The sequence below is a fragment of the Emys orbicularis genome, chromosome 12, assembly GCF_028017835.1.
Source record: "Emys orbicularis isolate rEmyOrb1 chromosome 12, rEmyOrb1.hap1, whole genome shotgun sequence".
NCBI classification, from domain to species: Eukaryota; Metazoa; Chordata; order Testudines; family Emydidae; genus Emys; species Emys orbicularis.
In genome coordinates this window covers 37,050,149-37,071,298 of record NC_088694.1, presented here as the reverse complement: position 1 = coordinate 37,071,298, position 21,150 = coordinate 37,050,149, and the positions used below count along the sequence as shown (strand labels likewise).

General features: G+C 47.9%; 1 protein-coding gene across 1 annotated transcript; it reads left to right on the top strand.

The window, feature by feature from the left end:
- Positions 1-1,320: 1,320 nt before the first annotated feature.
- LOC135886113 (olfactory receptor 5AP2-like) lies at positions 1,321-18,398 on the top strand. Its single transcript, XM_065413988.1, has 5 exons — positions 1,321-1,410; positions 11,115-12,020; positions 15,711-15,764; positions 18,089-18,171; positions 18,263-18,398. Exons 1-5 carry the CDS (start codon positions 1,321-1,323, stop codon positions 18,396-18,398), a joined length of 1,269 nt encoding a protein of 422 aa, XP_065270060.1.
- Positions 18,399-21,150: the final 2,752 nt, after the last annotated feature.

Sequence of the window (21,150 nt, the reverse complement as noted above, 5' to 3'; positions counted from 1 at the left end):
ATCCTAAACTGTATTATGGTATTGTACCCAAACATTGCGTTTCAATGGGAGATTCAACTCCCTTTATGGGAACAGAACAGCCCCAAGTCTTTCCAGTACCCTGTACCCGCTAAATATCTCTTGCCGGTACTGTGTACTGGAGAGTACCGTGCTAGTTGCACTACTCATTAAAATAGATTTAACATGGACTCGGGATGGCCGGAAGCGAAGCCTGCTGTAGTCCCAGGTCGTGTTTCCCTGAGCTTCACTGGGCGTCGTGTCCTGCTCTTACACAGTGTCTCTCAGCCTTTCCAGACTACTGTACCCCTTTCAGGAGTCTGATTTGTCTTGAGTATCCCCAAGTTTCACCTCACTTAAAAAGACTTGCTTACAAAATCAGACATAAAAGTACAAAAATGTCACAGCGCACTACTACTGAAAAATTGATGGCTTTCTTGTTTTACCATATAATTATGAAATTGGAATATAACTACTGTACTTACATTTCAGTGTATAGTCTACAGAGCAGTATACACAAGTCATTGTCTGTATGAAATTTTAGTTTGTACAGACTTTTCTATAGCCTACTGTAAAACTAGGCAAATATCTAGATGAGCTGATGTACCCCTGGAAGACCTCTGCGTATCCCCAGGCTACACGTACCCCTGGTTCAGAACCACTGCTCTTACAGACTCATAGCCCTTGGAAAAAAGTGGAGATGGGGAGACCTCTTAAAATCTGGGACCCCAGCCTTTTAGGGCCTATATCAGATTCCACAGAGGGTACCACAGGGCTGGAGGAAGAGTTGAACTCATGGCTGCTCAAAGCTCAGACAATGATGGGCGATTGTGCGCAGTGAAAGGGTGAAGGTGAAATGGACTCAGCCGTAATACTGAGCATTCCTTTATTTTAGGATGAAAGACTTCTAGACACACACACACACACACACACACACACACACACACACACACACACACACGATACCAATGTGTGGGCAGCAGAGGGTGGGGTGGGGAAGGGGTGGGTATACTGTATAATGTGTACTGGGGGCAGCAGCAGGTGGGGATGGGGAAGTGGCAGCTATGCTGTATAATGAACACTAGGGGGCAGCAGAGGGCGAGGGGTAGGGAAGGGGCCGCTATAATTTATAATGGGCAATAGGGAGACTGCCTCTTCACGCAGAAGGATATATAATTAATCAGAAAAGACGTTCCCCATTTGACAGAGATATAAGGCACAGGGTCATGTTACCAGACGTGGAATGGAGCCTCGGTAGCTTTTCTAGGTTGTCGATCCAGTAACTGGTCACGTGGAAGTAGGTGAATGCAGTGGGGGGAGAAAATGGGCCGAGTAAACTGGATCCTGGTCCTTGAAATGCTGCATGAGGAGGTGACAGCAGAGATCCCAGCTGCTGACAGGTCCGCCTTAGAGGTAAATCAACCTTTTCCTCCCTGTTCCATGAATCTTGAGGAGTTTGAAGCAATCAAGGTTTGCTAGCTTACTAACCCCACTGGAATCCAAGGGGAACTGGACACTGATCTCTCTCAAATTCCCAATCCAAAGCAAAATGACTTTGGGAAAAGGAAAGACCTGTAGGGTCACGTCTATCCTTGGTCCTTACCTGACCCCCATCACCCTGGTATCTGCGCACCTCACTGCCTTGAATGCATCTATCCTCCCAGCACCCCTGTGCGATGCTATTACCCCTGCTTTACAGGTGGGACCTGGTGCACTGAGGGGCAGATTTATGAAGGTATATTGGGCACCTCAAGACATAGACCCCCCATGCGGATTGGAAATCGACGGGCGTTAGGTACGGCCGCTACTCAGGTACCATGTCCATTGTTGGGTACCTACCAGCCTTTGGAAATCTGGCCTTAGAGTCACACAAGGAGCTGGTGACGAAGCAGGGAAATGAACCACCATCTGCCGAATCCAAGGCCAGCACTTCAAACACTGTAGCAGCCTTCATTCCTCTCTAACCTCCCCTCCTCTGTGCTACGCAGAAGAGTTTACTTTTCTTGGTGGCACTGGCCTGGCCGGTGCGCTGAGAGTTCAGTGAGGTGAGGTGGGTAACACAGAGCTGATAGCTGCTGTTGCGCACAGTGCTCGGGGAGGAGACATGGCTATGAGCAGGTTTGGCAGAATGTGATTTTATTTTTGCTATTTCAATTACTAATATTGATTTTTATTAAGGGTTTATTTCCTAGTTTTTAACTATTTTAATGTTTACTGTTGTGGGAAAATTCAAAGGGGGTGGGGTTGGGGGTAGCGCTGACAACTGGGCTGCAGAGGGAACTCCCAGCAGTGACAGCGGAGATACTGGTGGCTCCCTGCACTACCGAGGGGTCCAAGACACCAGGGCGCAAGGGGCAGGGGAGGCAGCTGCTCTGACCCTGTTGTTGAATAGCTCTGTCCATGGGCAGAAGCCATTCAGCAGTGGTGGGCCTCCCCCACAGTGAGGCACTCCTCCTTCTCCTCCTCCTCCTCCTCCTCCTAGCAGACCAGGCTGGGGCTCTCGGTTCTGGGAGCCTTCCCTGCACCTGGTGCCTACAGGGATGGGTGTCACTGGCCAGGTGGCCTTGCAGGGAGCCCTCAGCAGCTCTGCTGTCCCAGCCCCGCTTGCTCACTCCCAGGACAGCTGGGTGCAGAAGGCTCCGTGCATGGCCACTGGGCCGGTGACACCATCTCTGCATGCGCAAGGTGCAGGGAAGGCTTCACTAATGCCGACTGTTGCTGATGTAGTTTGTTGTTGTTTTCAGGGTGTCAGCTGATATCAACATTTACCAACATCTATCAATGGAAATCGAATCCTGCCGAGCTGAGCTATAAGTTTCAAAGAAGGCTAAAGGCATTAGTTGTCCAAATCCCATTGGAATCAAAGGGCCCCATATTTGAAGTCAGTGGAAATTTACCTCTGACTTCAGAGGGAGAAGGCTCAGACAGAACAAAATTATTCCTGAGTTGCAAAAATAACCTTGTGCATAACTCTGTGCAGCATCGGGGCCTTACTGAGCAGTTAATAAGGATTAGTAAATCGGTCTAATAAAAGATATGACCTCACCCCCCTTGTCTTTCTGAGGATCAGCAATGGTAAGAGAGACAGTCAGGGCAGACTAGACAGCCACCAACAGAGAAAGAATTAATTGTTTTAAATCAAAGATAAAGAAAAAAATTTAGCATTTTTGATGGAAAATTTGTCTATCAGGATCAAAATGTTGCCTGGGAACATATCAATTTCTACAAAATGTTATTGAGGAAGTTATTGTATAGAGCTTTATTAAATAATATAAAATGAAATAAAATAATGACATAGAAATAGATTTAAATAACTATAAAATATAATGTAATATAAAATTAAAAAATAACCTAGAAATACAATTAAAAATAGATAAATAAATTTTTAAAAAGTGAAAATTGGAATGAAAACCAACATTTGAAATCACAGAATTGCCTATGAAATGGAATTCCAGGGTCTACATCTTTCTGACAATATGAAAATAGCACATTTCTTACAAATTTCAAATTTTACACACAATTTTTTTCTTACAAGAGAGACTCAATTTCTAGCTAACATGGTAGTTTCCAGCGGGAGTTGTTTTGTTTGTTTGTTTGTTTTTAATGAAGTTCGCATCTCTATATGTAGAGTGTTCAACTGCAGGACAATGAAATATTGTTCTGGGAAGGGGAGGCATTTGTCTGACAATAAGAACTTTCAAATGGCTCTGATACAATTAGATGGCCCATTCCGCTGCAATTCACTTGGAGTTGGCTGCCCACACACTGCAAATCCCACCCTTCGTTGCTTGGTTTGTTTCTTTGTTGCGGATTCCTCTAAAATGTCAGATCTTGGCCTCTTTGGCGTATGGATCTCCAGTCTAGAAAGGACAATGTTCTGCTTTGTCACACCAGGTAGTGGAACATGCAACTATTTGAACCAACACGTTTCTGTACTGTTGTACCTAAGCCCATCACAATAGTATTTGAGTGTTTGCTGCCATCTGTCAAGTTACAAGATGTGTTTCCAGATATATTAATGTTTTGTTAAACCTGCGGTCTGCTCAAATATGTCCCAGGGATGAAGAGATAACATTTTCCCTCCCCTGGTCTCCAATCGCCACTCACCCTTCCTTCCGGTAGCCAGCAGAGGGAGAAAATGAAAACAGTGCTGACGATTCATTGAGTGAACGTTGCTTTTCATTTATGTTGAAGTAAATTTTTTTCTCACAGACAAACCCCATGGTGAATACAGAACAGGGAAATCAAACGTCTAACACAGAATTCATCGTCCTGGGATTCGGGAATCTCCCTGGACTGCAGACCCTTCTCTTCTTGATGTTCCTAGCAGAGCCGGCTCCAGGCACCAGCTTAAGAAGCAGGTGCTTGGGGAGGCCAAGGGAAAGGGGCGGCATGTGCGGCAATTTGGGGGCGGCAGGTCCCTCACTCCCTCTAGGAGTGAAGGACCTGCCGCCAAACTGCCGCCGCCGATCGCGGCTTTTTTTTTCTTCTTCCAATTGCTGCCGCCGGTTGCGATTGCGATCGCGGCTTTTTTTTTTTTTTTTTTTTTGCTTGGGGCGGCAGAAATGCTGGAGCCGGCCCTGGTTCCTAGTGATCTACATCGCGACCATGGCTGGTGCTAGTTCTGGCTGATCAACACCTCCACACCCCTATGTACTTCTTTCTGGGGAACTTGTCCGGAAAAATCAGACGCCTGCATTCTAAAAATACAGGGTTTCAATGTCAGAATGGAACTCCAATGTTAGAAAATTGAATAATTAACTTTCTTTTTAAAGAATGTTTTTCATCCCCAGGCTCCCTTCAAAGGAACAGAAAAGCCAAAGGAAACCCTCTGACCTGGGCCCCAGAACACAGGACATCAGCACAGGACATCATTTCCCCATTTTCAGCAATGATTTTGGGCCAGTTGTTTCCAGATATTTGGGATCCGAGTAGGATTTTCAAAAGTATCTGGGCACCTGACCTGCTGGATGGGGCCCTGGAGGAGATTCAGGCAGGGGAACACCCACCTTCCTCAGGTTTGTGCGTCGCTCTGGGGCCTCGGCGTCCAGATACCCAGTGTGAGGCTGCAGAGGGCATGTTTGGAAGCATCTCAGGCCCTTTTGATGCAAACACTTATGTGCCAACAGGCTTTGCCATCAGCCGAGTTGGGTTTTGTGAATCTCGGGGGGCCAGATTCTCGGATTCAGATTCCCTCATGTTATAGCTGGGGAAACTAAGGCAGGAAGAGGTAAAGTTACCTCCCCAGAATCACTCAGTAGTCTAGTGGCAGGGCTAGGCATTGAAACCAACTATCCAGAGTCCAAGTCCAGTGGTCTGTCTGCTCCACCATATCCAGTTGTAATTAACAATGAGACCAAAGGGTGTTAAGTGCGCAACTCCCATTCACTATCTATAGGATTTGGGTACTTAACTTCAGCCTCTTATGGGAAAACCCAGCCTGTACATTTACATCCAAACCACTATCCTGAGAATTCCTTCTACTCCCAGGGGATGTTTTCCACCAGTTCCTTCTCCTGTTTTACCTTTTTCTAGCAGACCCTAATAACTATGGGCCTTGCACCAAAAGCATCGTGCAATAAAATAAATAAACTGAGTCCTCTTTCTGTCATCTCTGTTGTCAGACCTCCCCTTATCTGTCACCTTTGTGTCTGGTGCGTGGAATAAATGTGCAACACTTGTCTACACATAGAAGTTGCACCACTTTACCTATATCTGCCTATCCCTGCCTGTGACAGAGCTGTGTGCCCTTGGGCTGGAGAGCCGGGGGCCATACCAGCCCTGGTTAGAGAAGGGTCCCCAGCTGACGGGAATAAGGCCATTTCCAATAAAAGGCTGAAGGAGGCCAGAGAAAGATGCAAACTCAGGAGGCTGGAGTGAGACTTCAGAGAGTGGGAGAGGCTCCTGCAGGGTTTATTATTCCTTAAAGTGATGAAGAGTCAGTCAACTTGGAATTAAAAATTTAAGCTGAAGTCTGAGAAGATTCAGCTCTCTCCTGGTATTCTAGCCAATGTGCAGATTACCCGTGTTTCATTTGAAGAGTTAAGCAATGGGATTTCATCCGTCGGCAAGGACTGTGCATGAGCCGCTCCATGGGGGAGGCTAGCCCCCAGCCCCGCACCCTCTCCTGAGACCCTGCCTGCCTCTGCCTGAGGCCCTGCCCCCCTCCGCCTCTTACCCAATCACTTCCGGCCCACCCCCACCTTGCCGGAGTCCCGAGCCCCTCTCTCCCCGTTGCAGGTGCTGGCCCCGCGGCCCCAGCCCTGGGCTGACCTGCCCCAGTGCCACAGCCTCCCCTCCTCACCCGAATACCAGGCATTGTGGCCCCAGCACCCACAGCCCTGTAGGGCCAGGCAGTGTGGCCCCAGTGCCCGGGGGCCCCCAGAGTTGGGCAGCTCCAGGTGTCTCAAGTCCCGGCCACAGGCTCTAGCCCCAGCCCCAGCCCCCTTCCTGGAAGAGGAGCAGCCTGCCAAGGCTGGGGCCAAGGGGAAAATAGCAACCAGGAGGGGGTCTCAGGGCGGAGCATGGGTGGGGCCATGCTGAGCTGTTTGGGCAGGCTTAGCCTCCCCCAGACTATGATACATGCCACCCAGGCCTGACAGCAATGTTTTTTTTTGTCAGAGATCAAGTAAAAAAACAAAGAAAGAAAGAAACCCCTTTTTCCAAAATACAATTATGAGAGGCACAAATGTTCAACATTTGGACATTATGAATAACAAAGCTTTAACACAAAAATTTTCACACCGGGGATAAATTGGAATGAGAACTTTCTGCATAGATAGGGAGCAAATTATGGTAGGAGACGACTGGGAATTATTACTATCTCCTAGTTGGTTTTGCATTTAGAAATAAGTGGATATTTGTATCCTTCTGTAAATGCTGGAAGAAACCTGGAAGAAACCTTTCCTTCATGCTGAAAAAGGGCAGTGTTGGAGTCAAGTTGTAGAATATATTGCAATGCACACACCTGAAATGATTATATTGCTCTGTACCCAAACTGGCCCATGAATCAGCTAGTGTGAATGTAGAACACTGTCCTTTACAGGATGGAATCAGTGCTATTCTTTGGTTCACAATATCTCTAACAGATCAACTAGACACCTACAATTCTGGAACAAGATTACATTTTGGTATAATTGCTGTAGCACTGAAGAAGCGTGAGACTCTGAAACTTTTCTGGGATGTGGGAAAAAATTATTTGTACTGTTTAATTTAATTTAAAATTAATTTATTTTAAATTTATAATCTCATGTCTCTTAATTCCATGCTTCCTTGGTATGGGCCTTTGAAAGAAGCCTAAGGGAGTTAGGTGCCAAATTCTCATAGCAATCTCATGGCAGTTGGGTCTTTATTGCGTACATTACCCCTCTTCGAAGATCCCAACCTAAATGTGTAAAGCACCCTGTTGCACCTGCATTTTATCTGAGCAGCAGGCTGCACTTCCTCGTTTCAGAAATGACTGACCAGGAAGCATTGAGCTAAGGGTAACATTTTCAAAAACACTTCAGCAAACTTCAAAAGTGACATAGGAGGCTAAATCCCATTTCCTTTCAATGAGATTTAGATTGCTAAGCCTTAGCAACTGAGAAACTTTCAAAAATGGGACTTAGGCTTCTAAATCACTTAGACTCTTTTAAAAATGTTACCTGAACTAATTCAGTGAGCTCATTGGATGGGGACTGGGGATATGTGTGCTTGCTATGGAGGGCAACATTGGAGAAAATGTAAGATGAGCTAACTGTGCTGACATTTTCAAACCTTTCTAAGGGAATTGGATAGGAACTCAGTGTCTAAATCACTGAGGCAGCTGTAAAATCTAGAATTAGTGCGTTATTTCTCGACAATCACCACAGCGTTCACACAATAAAGAGAGAGATTTGTTTCAGGATCAGAAGTTTCTTCCCTCTGCAGGACTCTCCCTTTGAGATTAGAAGTTTGACTCTGGCTTAGTTTTAGAAAATGTCAGTAAATATCAACTTCCCCTTGCCTGTTGCATTCCCCACAACAGACATGCCTCGGGAGACTGCCTCTTCCCGCAGAAGGATATATAATGAATCAGAAAAGACAATCCCCATTTGACAGAGGGTATGAGGCACAAGGTCACAATACCATATTTGGAACGGAGCCTCAGTAGCTTTTCTAAGTTGTCATTCCAGTTACTTGGCACCTGGAAGTAGGTGAATGCAGTGGGGAGAGAAAATGGACTATATAACCTGGATCCTGGTCCTTGAAATGCTGCGTGAGGAGGTGACAACAGAGACTCCAGCTGCTCACAGATCCGGCTTAGAGGTAAATCAACCTTTTCCTCTCTGATCCTTGAATCTTGAGGAGTCTGAAGCAGTGTAGGTCTGTTCGGTAACTAATCCCATGGGAATCTAACTGGAAGTGGGCACTGATCTCTCTCAAACTCCCAACCCAAAGCAAAATGACTGAATTTAGGAATAGGAAAGACCGGTCAAGTCCCATCTATCCTAGTTCATTAACTGGCCTCCATCACCCTGATATCTGGGCACCTCACAGCCTTGAATGTATCTATCCTCCCACCACCCCTATGTGATGCAATTCCCCCTGCTTTACAGATGGGACCTGGTGCACAGAGGAGTAGATTTATGGAAGATTTTTGGCACCTCAAGACACAGACCTCCCAGTGGGATTGGAAATTGATGGGCGTTAGGTATGGTCCCTACTCAGGCACCCATGTGCATTGTTAGGTACCTTTGGAAATCTGCCCTGAAAGTCACACAAAGAGCTGGTGATAAAGCAGGGAAATTAACCAACATCTACCGACTCTTCAAACATGGGAGCCAGCACTTCAAACACGGGAGCAGGCTTCATTCCTCTCTAACCTCCCCTCCTGACCCCTACAGGGTTGTGCCCTCACTGGCAGCTTCTCCCTCACAGGGCACTGAGTGAACTGCCGAGGGGAAAGCAGAGCTGCTTTTGGCTGCTGTGCTCGGTGCTCAGGATCAGACACTGGCTATAAGTGGACTCGGCACAAATCGGTTTTGTTTCTCCCCTTAGAGGGTTAACATTGGGATTATTTTATCTTTAAGATTCCCCCCCACACACACCCAATTTTTAACTATTACATTTTCCAGTAGCTCAGCGGGAGTTAAGATGCGGGTCAGGGTGAGGGCAGCGCTGCCAGTGAGGTGTGGGGGGCACCCGACCGGCCGAGGGATCCAAGACACCAGGGCGCAAGGGGCAGGGAAGGCGGCTGCTCTGGCCCAGTGGAGCAGAGATCCATGGCCAGGGCTGGTAGCAGGAAGCAGAGGATGGCGGGGAGCCCCCTGCCACGGTAGTGGTCACCTCATTGTTGAACTTTACCATCGATAGGCAGTAACCAATCAGCAGCGGGGTGGCCTCCCCCACAGCCAGGGACTCAGCCTCCTCCTCACAGCCCAGGCCTACCAGGACTACAGACTTCCCCGCAACTTGCGCCTGCAGGGATGGGTGTCGCCAGCCATGCGGCCGTGCAGGGATCCCTCTGCAGCTCTGCTGTCCCAGCCCCGCTCATTCACTCCCAGTATAGCTGGGTGCAAAAGGCTCCCAGCCCGGCCGCGCGGCCAGTGACACCATCCCTGCAGGTGCAAGGTGCAGGGAGAGGCTGCACTAATGCCCACTGTTACTGTTGATTGGTTTGGTTGTATCAGCTGATATCGACCTTCACCAACATCTGTCAATGGAAATCAAATCCAGCCGAGCTGTATGTTTAAAGAAAGCTCAAGGCGTTCGCTGTTCAAATCCCATGAAATCAAAGGGGACCCATCCTTGAAGTCAGTAGAACTTTTATCTGAGGTGTAAGCGGAGAAGTCTCAGACAGAACAGAATTATTCCCGGGGTTTAAAATTAACCTTGTGCATAACTCTGTGCAGTATCAGGGCTTTACTGAGCAGTTAATACAGCTTAGTAAATCCATCCAGGGAAAGATATGACCTCACTCACCCTCTCTCTTTAAGGATAAGTGATGGGTAGAGAGAGAGTAGTGGCAGACTAGAGAGAGAGGATTAGTATTACATTTAACCAAAGATAAAGAAGAAAACGCAGAGCTGATAAAAATTTCTGATTGGCATTTTTGATGAAAATATGTTTTGTTGATAGACCTCAAAATGTTCCAGGGGAACAAATCAATTTCTATGCAATTTTGTTTAGGAAAAGACTTATTGTATAGAGCTTTATGAAATAAAATAACATAAAACTGAATAGAAATAAATGTAAATAACTATAAAACACAATGAAATATAAAATAAAAATATACTAGTAATAAAATTAAAAATTGGTAAATACATTTTAAAAGTAAAATGGGAATGAAATCCAACATTTGAAAGCATGGAATTGCCGAAGAAATGGAAATTCAGGTTCTACACACATCTCATAGTATGAAAATTGCACATTTTTTACACATTTCAAATTTTATCCAGATTTTTTTCTGGCAAGAGAGGATCAATTTCCAGCTAACATGGTGGTTTCTAGTGGGAGTTTTTTTGGTTTTGGTTTTTAATGAATATCACTTCTCTATGTGTAGAGTGTACGACTGCAGGACAATGAAGTATTGTCCTAGGGAAGGAGAGGCATTTGTCTGATGATAAAAACTTTTAAATGGCTCTAATACAGCTAGGTGGCACATTTCCACTGCAATTCACTTGGAGTTGGCTGCCCACACACTGCAAATCCCAGCTTTAATTGTTTGTTTTGTTTTTCTGTTGCGGCTTCCTCTAATATATAAAATCCTGGCTCGTTTCGCCCATGGATCTCCAATCTATAAAGAACATTGCCCTGCTCTGATACACCAGGTAATGAAACATGTGACTATTTGAAGCAACACATTTTGTCCTGTTTTACCTAAGTCCCATCACCTTAATATTTAAGTGCTTAGTGCCATCTGTCAAGTTACTACACAAGTATCCAGAGAGATTAATGTTTTGTTGAACCTGAAGTCTGCTCAGATATGAAATCTGCCCCAGGGATCATAAAATGGCATTTCCCCTCTCCTGGCCTCCATTCTCCACTCAACCACCCTTCCAGTAACCAGCAGATGGGGGGAATGAAAACAGTGCTGACATTTTATTAAGTGAATTTTCTTCATTTATATGGCAGAGTTCATATCTTTCCCATAGACAAACCCCATAGGAAAACCAGAGCAGAGAAACCAAACGTCCATCACAGAATTCATCCTCCTGGGATTCGGGGACCTCCCTGAACTACAGATCCCTCTGTTTCTGCTGTTCCTAGTGATCTACATTGCAACCGTGGCTGGGAACGTCCTCATCATTGTGCTAGTTGTGACTGATCAGCACCTTCACACCCCCATGTACTTCTTCCTTGGGAACTTGTCCTGCTTGGAGACCTGCTACACCTCCTCCATCCTGCCCAGAATGCTGGCTGGTCCCCTGACTGGGGACAGGACTATTTCATTTAGTGGCTGCCTCACACAATATTATTTCTTTGGTTCTCTGGTTGCTACAGAATGCCTTCTCCTGTCAGTGATGTCTTACGATCGGTATTTAGCGATTTGCAATCCACTGCACTATCCAGTCCGTATGAGTGGCAGGGCCTGCCTCCAGCTTGCAGGTGGCTCTTGGATAGGTGGCTTCCTATGTAGTGGCATATCAACGTTGTCGATATCTCAGTTAACATTCTGTGGCCCCAACGTTATTGATCATTTCTTTTGCGATTTTATCCCCCTTCTAAAACTCTCCTGCAATGACCCACACCTGATGGAAACATTGGCTTTCACACTCATCTTCTTTTTCTCACCGGTCCCATTCATGCTAACCTTGATGTCCTACATCTGCATTATCGCCACCATCCTGAGAATCCCGTCCACTACTGGGAGGCAAAAGGCATTTTCCACCTGCTCCTCCCACCTCATTGTGGTGAGCATTTATTATGTAACTCTGCTGATTGTCTATATGTTCCCAACCACCGACATCCTGAGCAACTTCAAGAAAGTTCTGTCTGTTGTCTACACAGTCCTGACTCCCCTGGTCAATCCCCTCATCTACAGTCTGAGAAACAAAGAGGTACAGGAGGCCTTAAGGAAAGCTTGCAGGAAATTCATGTTTGGACCATGCTAACTGATCAATTTCCTTGGGTTAAAATAGATATAAGATGGGCTGGGGTAGAGACTGAAACAAAGCCTTCTGTAGTCCCAGGTTGTGTTTCCCTGAGCTTCATTGAGTTTCATGTCCTGTAGTTACAGACTCACAGCTGTGGGAGAAAGTGGAGATGGAGAGACGTCTTAAAATCTGTGACTCCAGCCTTTTTAGGACCTATATAATGCCACAGGTGCTGATCTGACAGTGCTTCTGGCGGTATTGTTCAGTCCCACATCTGAAAAGGAAATAAGCGATCTATTGGTAAATTGTGTCCACACGAGAGGGTGTAGTGGTATAACTATTTCCATAACACATTCGCACCACTAACCAGGATAGTTATCCTGGTGCAAAATCTGGGTGGAGACCTCATGAGAGTCCCAGTGAAAAATAAAAAATAAAATAAAAATAGTCTGTACCTCACTGGCTTTGAAACAAACTCTGATAATCCAAGGTAAATGTGTTTTAGCTTAACAGAATCATAGAAGTGTAGGACCTGAAGGGACGTCAGCTGGTCCTGATTGCCAACCTGATTGCCTTCTATGATGAGATAACTGGCTCTGTGGATATGGGGAAAGCAGTGGACATGATATATCTTGATTTTAGCAGAGCTTTTGATATGGTCTCCCCCAGTATTCTTGCCAGCAAGTTTAAAAAAGTATGGATTGGATGAATGGACTATAAGGTGGATAGAAAGATGGCTAAATTGTTGGGCTCAATGGGTAGTGATCAACGGCTTGATGTCTAGCTGGCAGCCGGTATTATGCAAAGTGCCCCAAGAGTCGGTCCTGGGGCCAATTTTGTTCAACATCTTTATTAATGATCTGGATGATGGGATAGATTTCACCCTCAGCAAGTTCTTGGATGACACTAAGCTGGGGGGAGAGGTAGATATGCTGGAGGATAGGGATAGGATCCAGAGTGACCTAGACAAATTGGAGGATTGGGCCAAAAGAAATCTGATGAGGTTCAACAAGGACAAGTGCAGAGTCCTGCACTTAGGAAGGAAGAATCCCATGCCGCGCTACAGTCTGGGGACTGACTGCCTAAGCGGCAGTTCTGCAGAAAAGGACCTGGGGATTACAGTGGATGAGAAGCTGGATATGAGTCAGCAGTGTGCCCTTGTTGCCAAGAAGGCTAACAGCATATTGGGCTGCATTAGTAGGAGCATTGCCAGCAGATCGAGGGACGTGTTTATTCCCCTCTATTCCACAATGGTGAGGCCACATCTAGAGTATTGCATCCAGTTTTGCGTCCACTACAGAAAGGTTGTGATCAAATTGGAGACAGTCCAGTGGAGGACAACAAAAATGATTAGGGGACTGGGGCACATGACTTATGAGGAGAGGCTGTGGGAACTGGGCTTGTTTAGTCTGCAGAAGAGAAGAGTGGGGAGGATATGAAAGCAGCCTTCAATTACCTGAAGAGGGGTTCCAAAGAGGATAGAGCTTGTCTCTTCTCAGTGGTGGCAGATGACAGAACAAGGAGCAATGGTCTCAAGTTGCAGTGGGGGAGGTCTAGGTTGGATATTAAGAAGCACTATTTCACTAGGAGGGTGGTGAAGCAGTGGAATGGGTTACCTAGGGATGTGGTGAAATTTCCATCCTTAGAGGTTTTTAAGGCCCAGCTTGATAAAGCCTTGGCTGGGATGATTTAGTTGGTGTTGATCCTGCTTTGAGCAGGGGGTTGGATTAGATGACCTCCTGAGGTCTCTTCCAACCCTAATCTTCTATGATTCTATGATCTAGTGCAGTCCTCTAAACTCAAGGCAGGACTATGTCATTACCAGACCATTCCTCACAAGTATTTGAGCTGTTTTTAAAAACCTCCAATGATGCAGGTCCCACAATTTCATTCCTAATGTCCAGTCTACAGTGCCTTGCTCCACTTTAATCCCATTGCTTTTTGTCCTATCCTAAGAAGTTAAGGAGAAGAACTTTTCTCCCTGCTTTTCTAACAACCTTTTATGTACTTGAAACTCTTATCATTTCCCCTCTTAGTCTTCACTTCTAGAGACTAAACAAACCTAGTTTTCTCAGTCTTCCCTCATAGGTCATGTTTTCTGGACCATTAATCATTTTTGTTGCTCTTCTCTGGACTTTTTCTAATTTGTCCCCGTTTTTCCTGAACAAGACACAATACTTCAGTTGAGGCCATATCAGCATGGTATCGAGTGAAAGAATTGCTTCTCATATCTTGCTTACAACATGCCTGTTAATAGATCCCAGAATGGTGTTCGGGTTTGGTTGCTTGTTTCCAACGGTATACTGTTGTACCTACTGTTTTTGTACAGTGCCAGCTGCACATGCAAGTATGTACCTGGGGCAAAGGGGAATTGGGCGTAGCAGACGGTGAGGAATGGGAAAGGGGCAGCTCTACTTTAGCATGGGCACTAGAGATAGCAGAGGAGGAAGGCTGGGAAGGGGGGGGGGCTATACTGTGTATTGGGCATCAGGAGAAGCAAAGGTTAATGTGGCCAATGTTTTATGTCTCCTTCCTAATGATCTCTACATGGTAGTTGATCACAGGGAATGGCAAATAAAATAATTATTTTAACTGAAATCACTGATGAGGAGTCAATCAACTTGGAATTAAAAATTTAAGCTGCAGTGTGAGAAGATTCAGCTCTCTCCTTGTAGTCTAGTCAATATACAGATTATACGTATTTCGCTTGAAGAGTTAAGCAATGGGATATCATCCCTGTCAGCATGGGCAGTGCGTGAGCCGCTCCTTTGGGGGGCCAAGCCCCCAGCCCTGTCCCTTCTGCCTGAGGCCCCACCCCCTCTGCCCCTTCCTCTGTCCCTTCTGTCCGGGGGCCCCCAGCACTAGGCAGCCCCAGCGCCCTCAAGTCCTGGATGCAGGCTCTAAACCTAGCCCCAGCCCCAGCCCTGGCACGCTTCCCGGAAGGAGCAGCCTGACAGAGATGGGCGTGGGGGAGCAAGGGGAAAGCGGCAAGCAGGAGGGGGCTTTGGAGCGAAGCACGGGCAGGGCCATGCTGGGTTGTTTGGGGAGGCTTAGCTTCCCCCAGCCTACGATATGCGCCACCCAGGCCTGAAAGCAAAGTTTTTACCAGGCGCAGCAGGGCTCAGGCAGGCTGCTTGCAAGACATGGCCCCATGCTCCTCCCGGAAGTGGACAGTTGCTGGCACATCTCTGCAGCCCCTGGGGGTGGGAAAGCTCTGTGCACTTCCCCCACTCCCAGCACCATCCCCGCAGCTCCGATTGGCCACTAACTGCCCCTGGTCAGAATCCTGTCCTTCACCCAAACTCCCTAACATACCCTGCACCCCAACCCCAACCTACGACCCAGGTTAGAATCCCCATCCTGCATCAAACTCCCTCCCAGAGCCCACACCCTTCACCCTCTCCTACACCCCAACCCTCTGCCCGAGCCTGGAGCCCCCTCCTGCATTCACACTCCCTCCCAGAAAGAAACTAATATAACAGCTGTTCCAAGGCAAGAACTAGGCTATTTTGAATTAACTTAACTATATTCTACATGTTTTAAGACAGAAATGTAACCACAGAACGGCTTTATGTTAATCCTGAGCGATTTCAAGAAAGTTCTATCTGTCATCTACACAGTCTTGACTTCCCTGGTCAATCCCCTCATCTACAGCCTGAGAAACAAAGAGGTCCACGAAGCCCTGAGGAAAGCTTGCAGGAAATTCATGTTTGGACCATTCTAACCCATCAATTTTCTTGGGTTAAAATAGATATATCATGGGCTGGGGTAGGAAACTGAACCAAAGCCTGCTGTAGTCCCAGCTCATGTTTTCCTGAGTTTCATTGGTCTTCGAGTCATGCTTTTACAGGGTCATAGCTGTGGGAGAAAGTGGAGATGGAGAGACCTCTTAAAATCTGTGACCCCAGGCTTTTTAGGACCTATATAAGATGCCACAGGTGGGTACTATTGGGCTGGTGGGAGACTTGAACTTGTGGCTTTTCAAAGTTCAGAGAATGAGGGGAGATTGTGCTCAGTGAGAGGGAGCAGGTGAAATGGACTCAGCTGGATCACTGAGCATCTAATCCGGGTAGGGTGAGAGACTTCTAGATAGACACACACATCCCTGAAAATTCAGATACCTCCATTCTAAAAATACCGGGTTGCAATGTCAGCATGTAACTCCAATGTTAGAAAATTGAATAATTAACTTTCTTTTCATAGAGTATATTTTATCCCCAGGCTTCATACTAAGGAAGAGAAAAGCCAAAGGAAACCCTCTGGCCTGGGCCCCAGAACACAGGACACCAGCACAGGCTTCTTATTTGCCCATTTTCAGCAACAATTTATGGCCAGTTGTTTCCAGATACTTGGGATCCGAGTGGGATTTTTCAGAGCCTCTGGGCACCTGACCTGCCGGATGGGGCCCTGGGGGAGAATCAGGCAGGAGAACGCAACTTCCCCAGGTTTGTGAGTTGTTCTGGGGCCTCGGCATCCAGATACATGATGTGGGGCTCCACAGGGCACGGCCAGGGACACCTATGGCCCATTTACTGCAAACACTTGGGTGCCTGCAGGGTTTGCCAACAGCCAAGCTGGGTTAGTGAATCCCAGAGGGCTGGAATAACTCAGTGTGCTCGTAGCAGGAAATCAACTATCGAGAGTCCCAGTCCACTGCCCTGTCTGCTCCACCACGTCCAATTGTATTTGACAATGGGACCGAAGGGTGTGAGGTGCCCAATTCCTAATCACTGTTGCCAGACCTCCCGTTATCTGTCCCTGACACAGGGTCTGCACAGGTCACTGCCCTCTCGTCCCTGTGCTCGGTGCGTGGGCTGGTCAAAGATACGGTCCCAATGCCTCCTTCAGGTGGTTCTCCCGTGTATTTTTATTTACAGTGCTTATTACAGAGTTCCGATTCCCACAACACCAATCCCCACTCTGACCCTTCTCTGGGTCTACCAGCCCTGAGGCTTTCTGCAGCCGGTAGAGCCAGAGCTGCAGTTCCTCTGTCTTCCCCCCCGGCTAACCTTTCCCCCAGTGAGTTCCCTGGACTTATACCTCCTCCCAGCCCCCAGCCCAGCTGGCTCCACTCAGCTCAGCTGATTCTTCTGAGCCTGCCCTTGTTAGAGCCTGCAGCTGAGCTCTTTGCTGAGTGTCTGGGCCCCTGCACTTGGCCGTTCTGCTGGGAAGCAGGGAGGAGCTACCCCTTTGGCAGGACATCCAAGGGGTTTCTACCTCAGCCCTGCCACACATCTCCCCTCTTCAATGAGCCTTCAGGTTCCGCCAGCCCCTACCTCTTCTCGGCCACACATATCATCCCTTGGGCAGGAGTTCCTTTACCCCCCGCCGCTGCGGTAGAGTACACACCTCTGCTCTGGCCATGGCTGGTTGCCCTCTCACCTCCCTGGGCCATGCCTCTGGCCTGGCGGGGTGCCTCGGGTACCCCAAGTCTGGGTTTGGCTCCACAGTCTCTTGGACCTTGCCTTCACCAGGCTCTCAAGGGCCACACTCCTGGCACTCCTGCCCGGGGTCCTTTGTTACCGCATAACCAACATTCTATGAGTCAGTCTGCTTGTTGTCTAGGAGTTTCTACTTTACCCCCCCTTTTCCCGTGGTATTGTGAGGGGGGTTCTTGCTACCTGTGGGGGTTCAGCTATTCCCTCCCCTTCTGTCGCTTCCTTAATTGGGTTCTCCATGCCCCCTTCCACAGGCTCCCCCTCCCGCCATCGTGCCTTGCCAGCAGCGGGCCTCCAATCACTCCCCAGAAGGTCCGGGTAGGGTAAATTCTCTACTACCTCTACCCACTGCCACCGGAAGCGTCCCTGGACCTCCATAGGTACCCAGGCCATCCGGTAGTTCCTCGTGTCCCCATGGACACATCGAAGGGCCACCTTTGCCCTTGGAATCATCCAGCACTCCTTCACTAGACCCTTCCGAACCAGTGAGCGGGTGGATGCGGAGTTCACCCTCCCCCCCTCACTGGGGCTTCCTCCCCAGCAACACTGTTATGGTGGTCAGGGGCTGCTTCTCTGATCCCTTCTGCCTCCCAGTCAACCCACAAAAGTCTGCTAGTCCACTTTCCATTTGAGGACAATCCTACTTTTTATGGCCTGGACACCTGCACTGCAAACAGGTCAGTTCGCGGTTGCCGGTGAGCCCCGGGTCCGACTCCCTCTTGGGTGTCGAGTCCAGTGGGCTCCTTACGGGTCCTGTTTCTTTTCCAGATTTCACCACCCAGCTGGGTCCCTCTGCCTCTATGTATTCTTCCACCAGCCGGACCACATCGGTTACGTGGGCCGGCTGATGTCTTCAGACCCAAATGCGCACTGGGTCCAGGAGCCCCAGGAGGAATTGCTGTAGGATCACTCGGTCCATGATCTCCTCCACTGTCTGGGCGGGGGTCTCAGCCACATGGTGGCCCACTCTGTCAGCTTCTGGGCGAACGCCCTGGGCCTCAGGCCTTCTGTCCAGCAGGGGGTCCGAAAACACTGACAGTACCTCTCGGTTGAGAGTCCGACCCTATCTAGGATAGCGGCCTTTACTGCCTCGTAGTCTCTGGCTTGGGCCTCGCCCAAAGCCATAAACGCCACTTGGGCTTCCCCTCCCAGGTATGGGGCTAGTTGCATGGCCCACATTGACCTCTCCCACCTGGCTGCTGTAGCCACCCATTCGAATGTCCCCAGAAAGGCGTCAGGGTTGTCTGTGGGGCCCATCTTACAGAGCCCCCACCCTGGTGTCCTGGTTCCATCCCCGGGCTCTGGACTCACCACGCATTGAAGGATCTGTTGCTGGGTCGCTGACTGCTCCCTTATGAACTCCTGGAGAGCCCGCTGTTGGTCCACCTGCCACGTCATCAGGGCTTGTCTTTCTGTCTGGTGTTACTGCTGCATCTCTTGCACTGTATTGACCAGCCACTTTAGAGTCCCCTCCATGCTGGCAGCCACAAATAGTGGTGGCTAGGAGGATCCTGGACAAGCCACCAGTGTCACAGGGTCTGCACTGCCCTCTAGTCCCTGTGCTCTGAGCTTGGGCTGGTCAAAGAAAGGTGGTTCTCCCATGTCTTTTTATTTACAGTGCTTATTACAGAGTCCCGATTCCCACAACACCAATACCCACTCTGACCCTTCTCTGGGTTTACCAGCCCCTGAGGCTTTCTGCAGCCGGTAGAACGAGAGCTGCAATTTCTCTGTCTTCCCCCCGGCTAGCCTTTCCCCGAGTGATTTCCCTGGGCTTATACCTCCTCCCAGCCCCCAGCGCAGCTTGCACCACTCAGCTCAGCTGATTCTTCTGAGCCTGCCCTTGTTAGAGCCTGCAGCTGAGCTCTTTGCTGAGTGTCTGGGACCCTGCACTTGGCCGTTCTGCTGAGAAGCAGGAGATGAGCTACCCTTTTGGCAGGACATCCAAGGGGGTTCTACTTCAGCCCTGCCACAGTCCCCTTCATATCAAGTGTGTGGAATAAATGTGCAAGGCTTGTCTACACATACAAGTTACACCACTTTCACTATATCTGCCTATCCCTGCCGGTAACAGGGCCGTGTGCCCTTTGGCTGGAAAGCCGGGAGCCAAGCCAGCCCGGGGAAGAGAAGAGTCCCCAACTGAGGAGAATCAGGCCATTTCCAATAAAGGGCAGAAGGGGATGGGGAAGAGGCAAACTCAGGAGGCTGAAGTGAAAGTTCAGAGAGTGAATGAGTGAAAACCCTGCGACCGGGGGAATTGCTCCAGTTAGGAAGAGCTGGGAGTGGCCTGCTAAGGTGGGCAGAACTCAGACCGGACGGGGGGAGTTTGGGGTGTAGGAACTGGAGGGAAGGTGTCATCTGCATTTTAGTTTTGAATGTTAAGTTAATAAATGAAACCTAAATTGGGGGCTGTTGCTATTGGACTGGAAAAAAAACCATGTGGAATTTATTTTGGGAAGGAAGAAGGGAAACTGAGATGAGGGGTCTGCATTCTGGCTGCCCTGAGGCCTCCAGTGGACGCCACGAGGTGGCCACTCATCTAATCTGACTGGATGCAACTACACTGATGTAAAGCTGCTTGTATCAGGATAGTTCATTCCGAAGGGGAAGAAGGTATACCAGTTCAAGGGACCTCGATATTGGTTTGCTGTGTCTGCGCTAGAGGTTGTACTGGTAGAACGATTTCCAAAATAAAGTCACTCCACTAACCCAAATAATGATCCTGGTGCAAAATCTGTGTGGAGACCTCGCGTAAGTAAGTCCCAGTGAAACTACTTCAGTATGTTCGTGGCTTTGAAAAGAACTCCAGGAAACCAAGGAACCTGTCTGTCTTCTGCATTAAAATGGCATGCTGAGAATTTACGCTGATTTGCCAAGTCAAAAACAGCCGACTGACAGAAAGGGGCCTGACTGAATAATTCAGTTTACATATGTTGGGTGCATCTACTCTGCAGCCAGGGGTGTGAATGGCATCTCCTGTAGCCGCTCTAGCTGTACTGTAGGTAGTTCACTAAAAATAGAAACCGTGGTACCAGCTTCAGTGCCGGCTGCTCAAGCAAGAATGTACCCGGGGCCAAGGGGCATTGGGGGCTGCAGAGATGGGAAAGGGGCAGTCGTACTGTATTATGGAGACTAGGGAGAGCAGAGGGTGAAGTTTGGTAAAGGCGTGGCCATGGTGTACAATGGGCATTAGGAGGAAGCCAATTTTTTCTGTATCCTTCCTATTGATCTCTACAGAGCAGCTGATCACAGTGAATGGTAAATAGCCAGCAATAATGATTAAACCCCTGATTTCAGTTAAAAATATTCCTTAATTATGGAGTCAATCAACTTGGAATTTACAATGTAAGCCATGGTCTGAAAAGATTCTGGTCTGTCTCTGTATTCTAGCCAGTTTCAGATTAGACATGCATCCTTCGAAGAGTTAAGCAATGGGATTTTATCCCTGTCTGCAATATTTTTTCCAGAGATTAATTTTAAAAAACCTATTTTTCCAAAATACAGTTGTGTGAGCCATAAATATTTAACATTTGGGTATTATGAGACACAAAGCTTTTTTGACACAAAATTATTCACACTGGTGATAAATTGGATGAGATGTTACTGCATGATTAGGAAGCAAATTATGCTAGGAGAGGACTGGGAAAAACAATCCT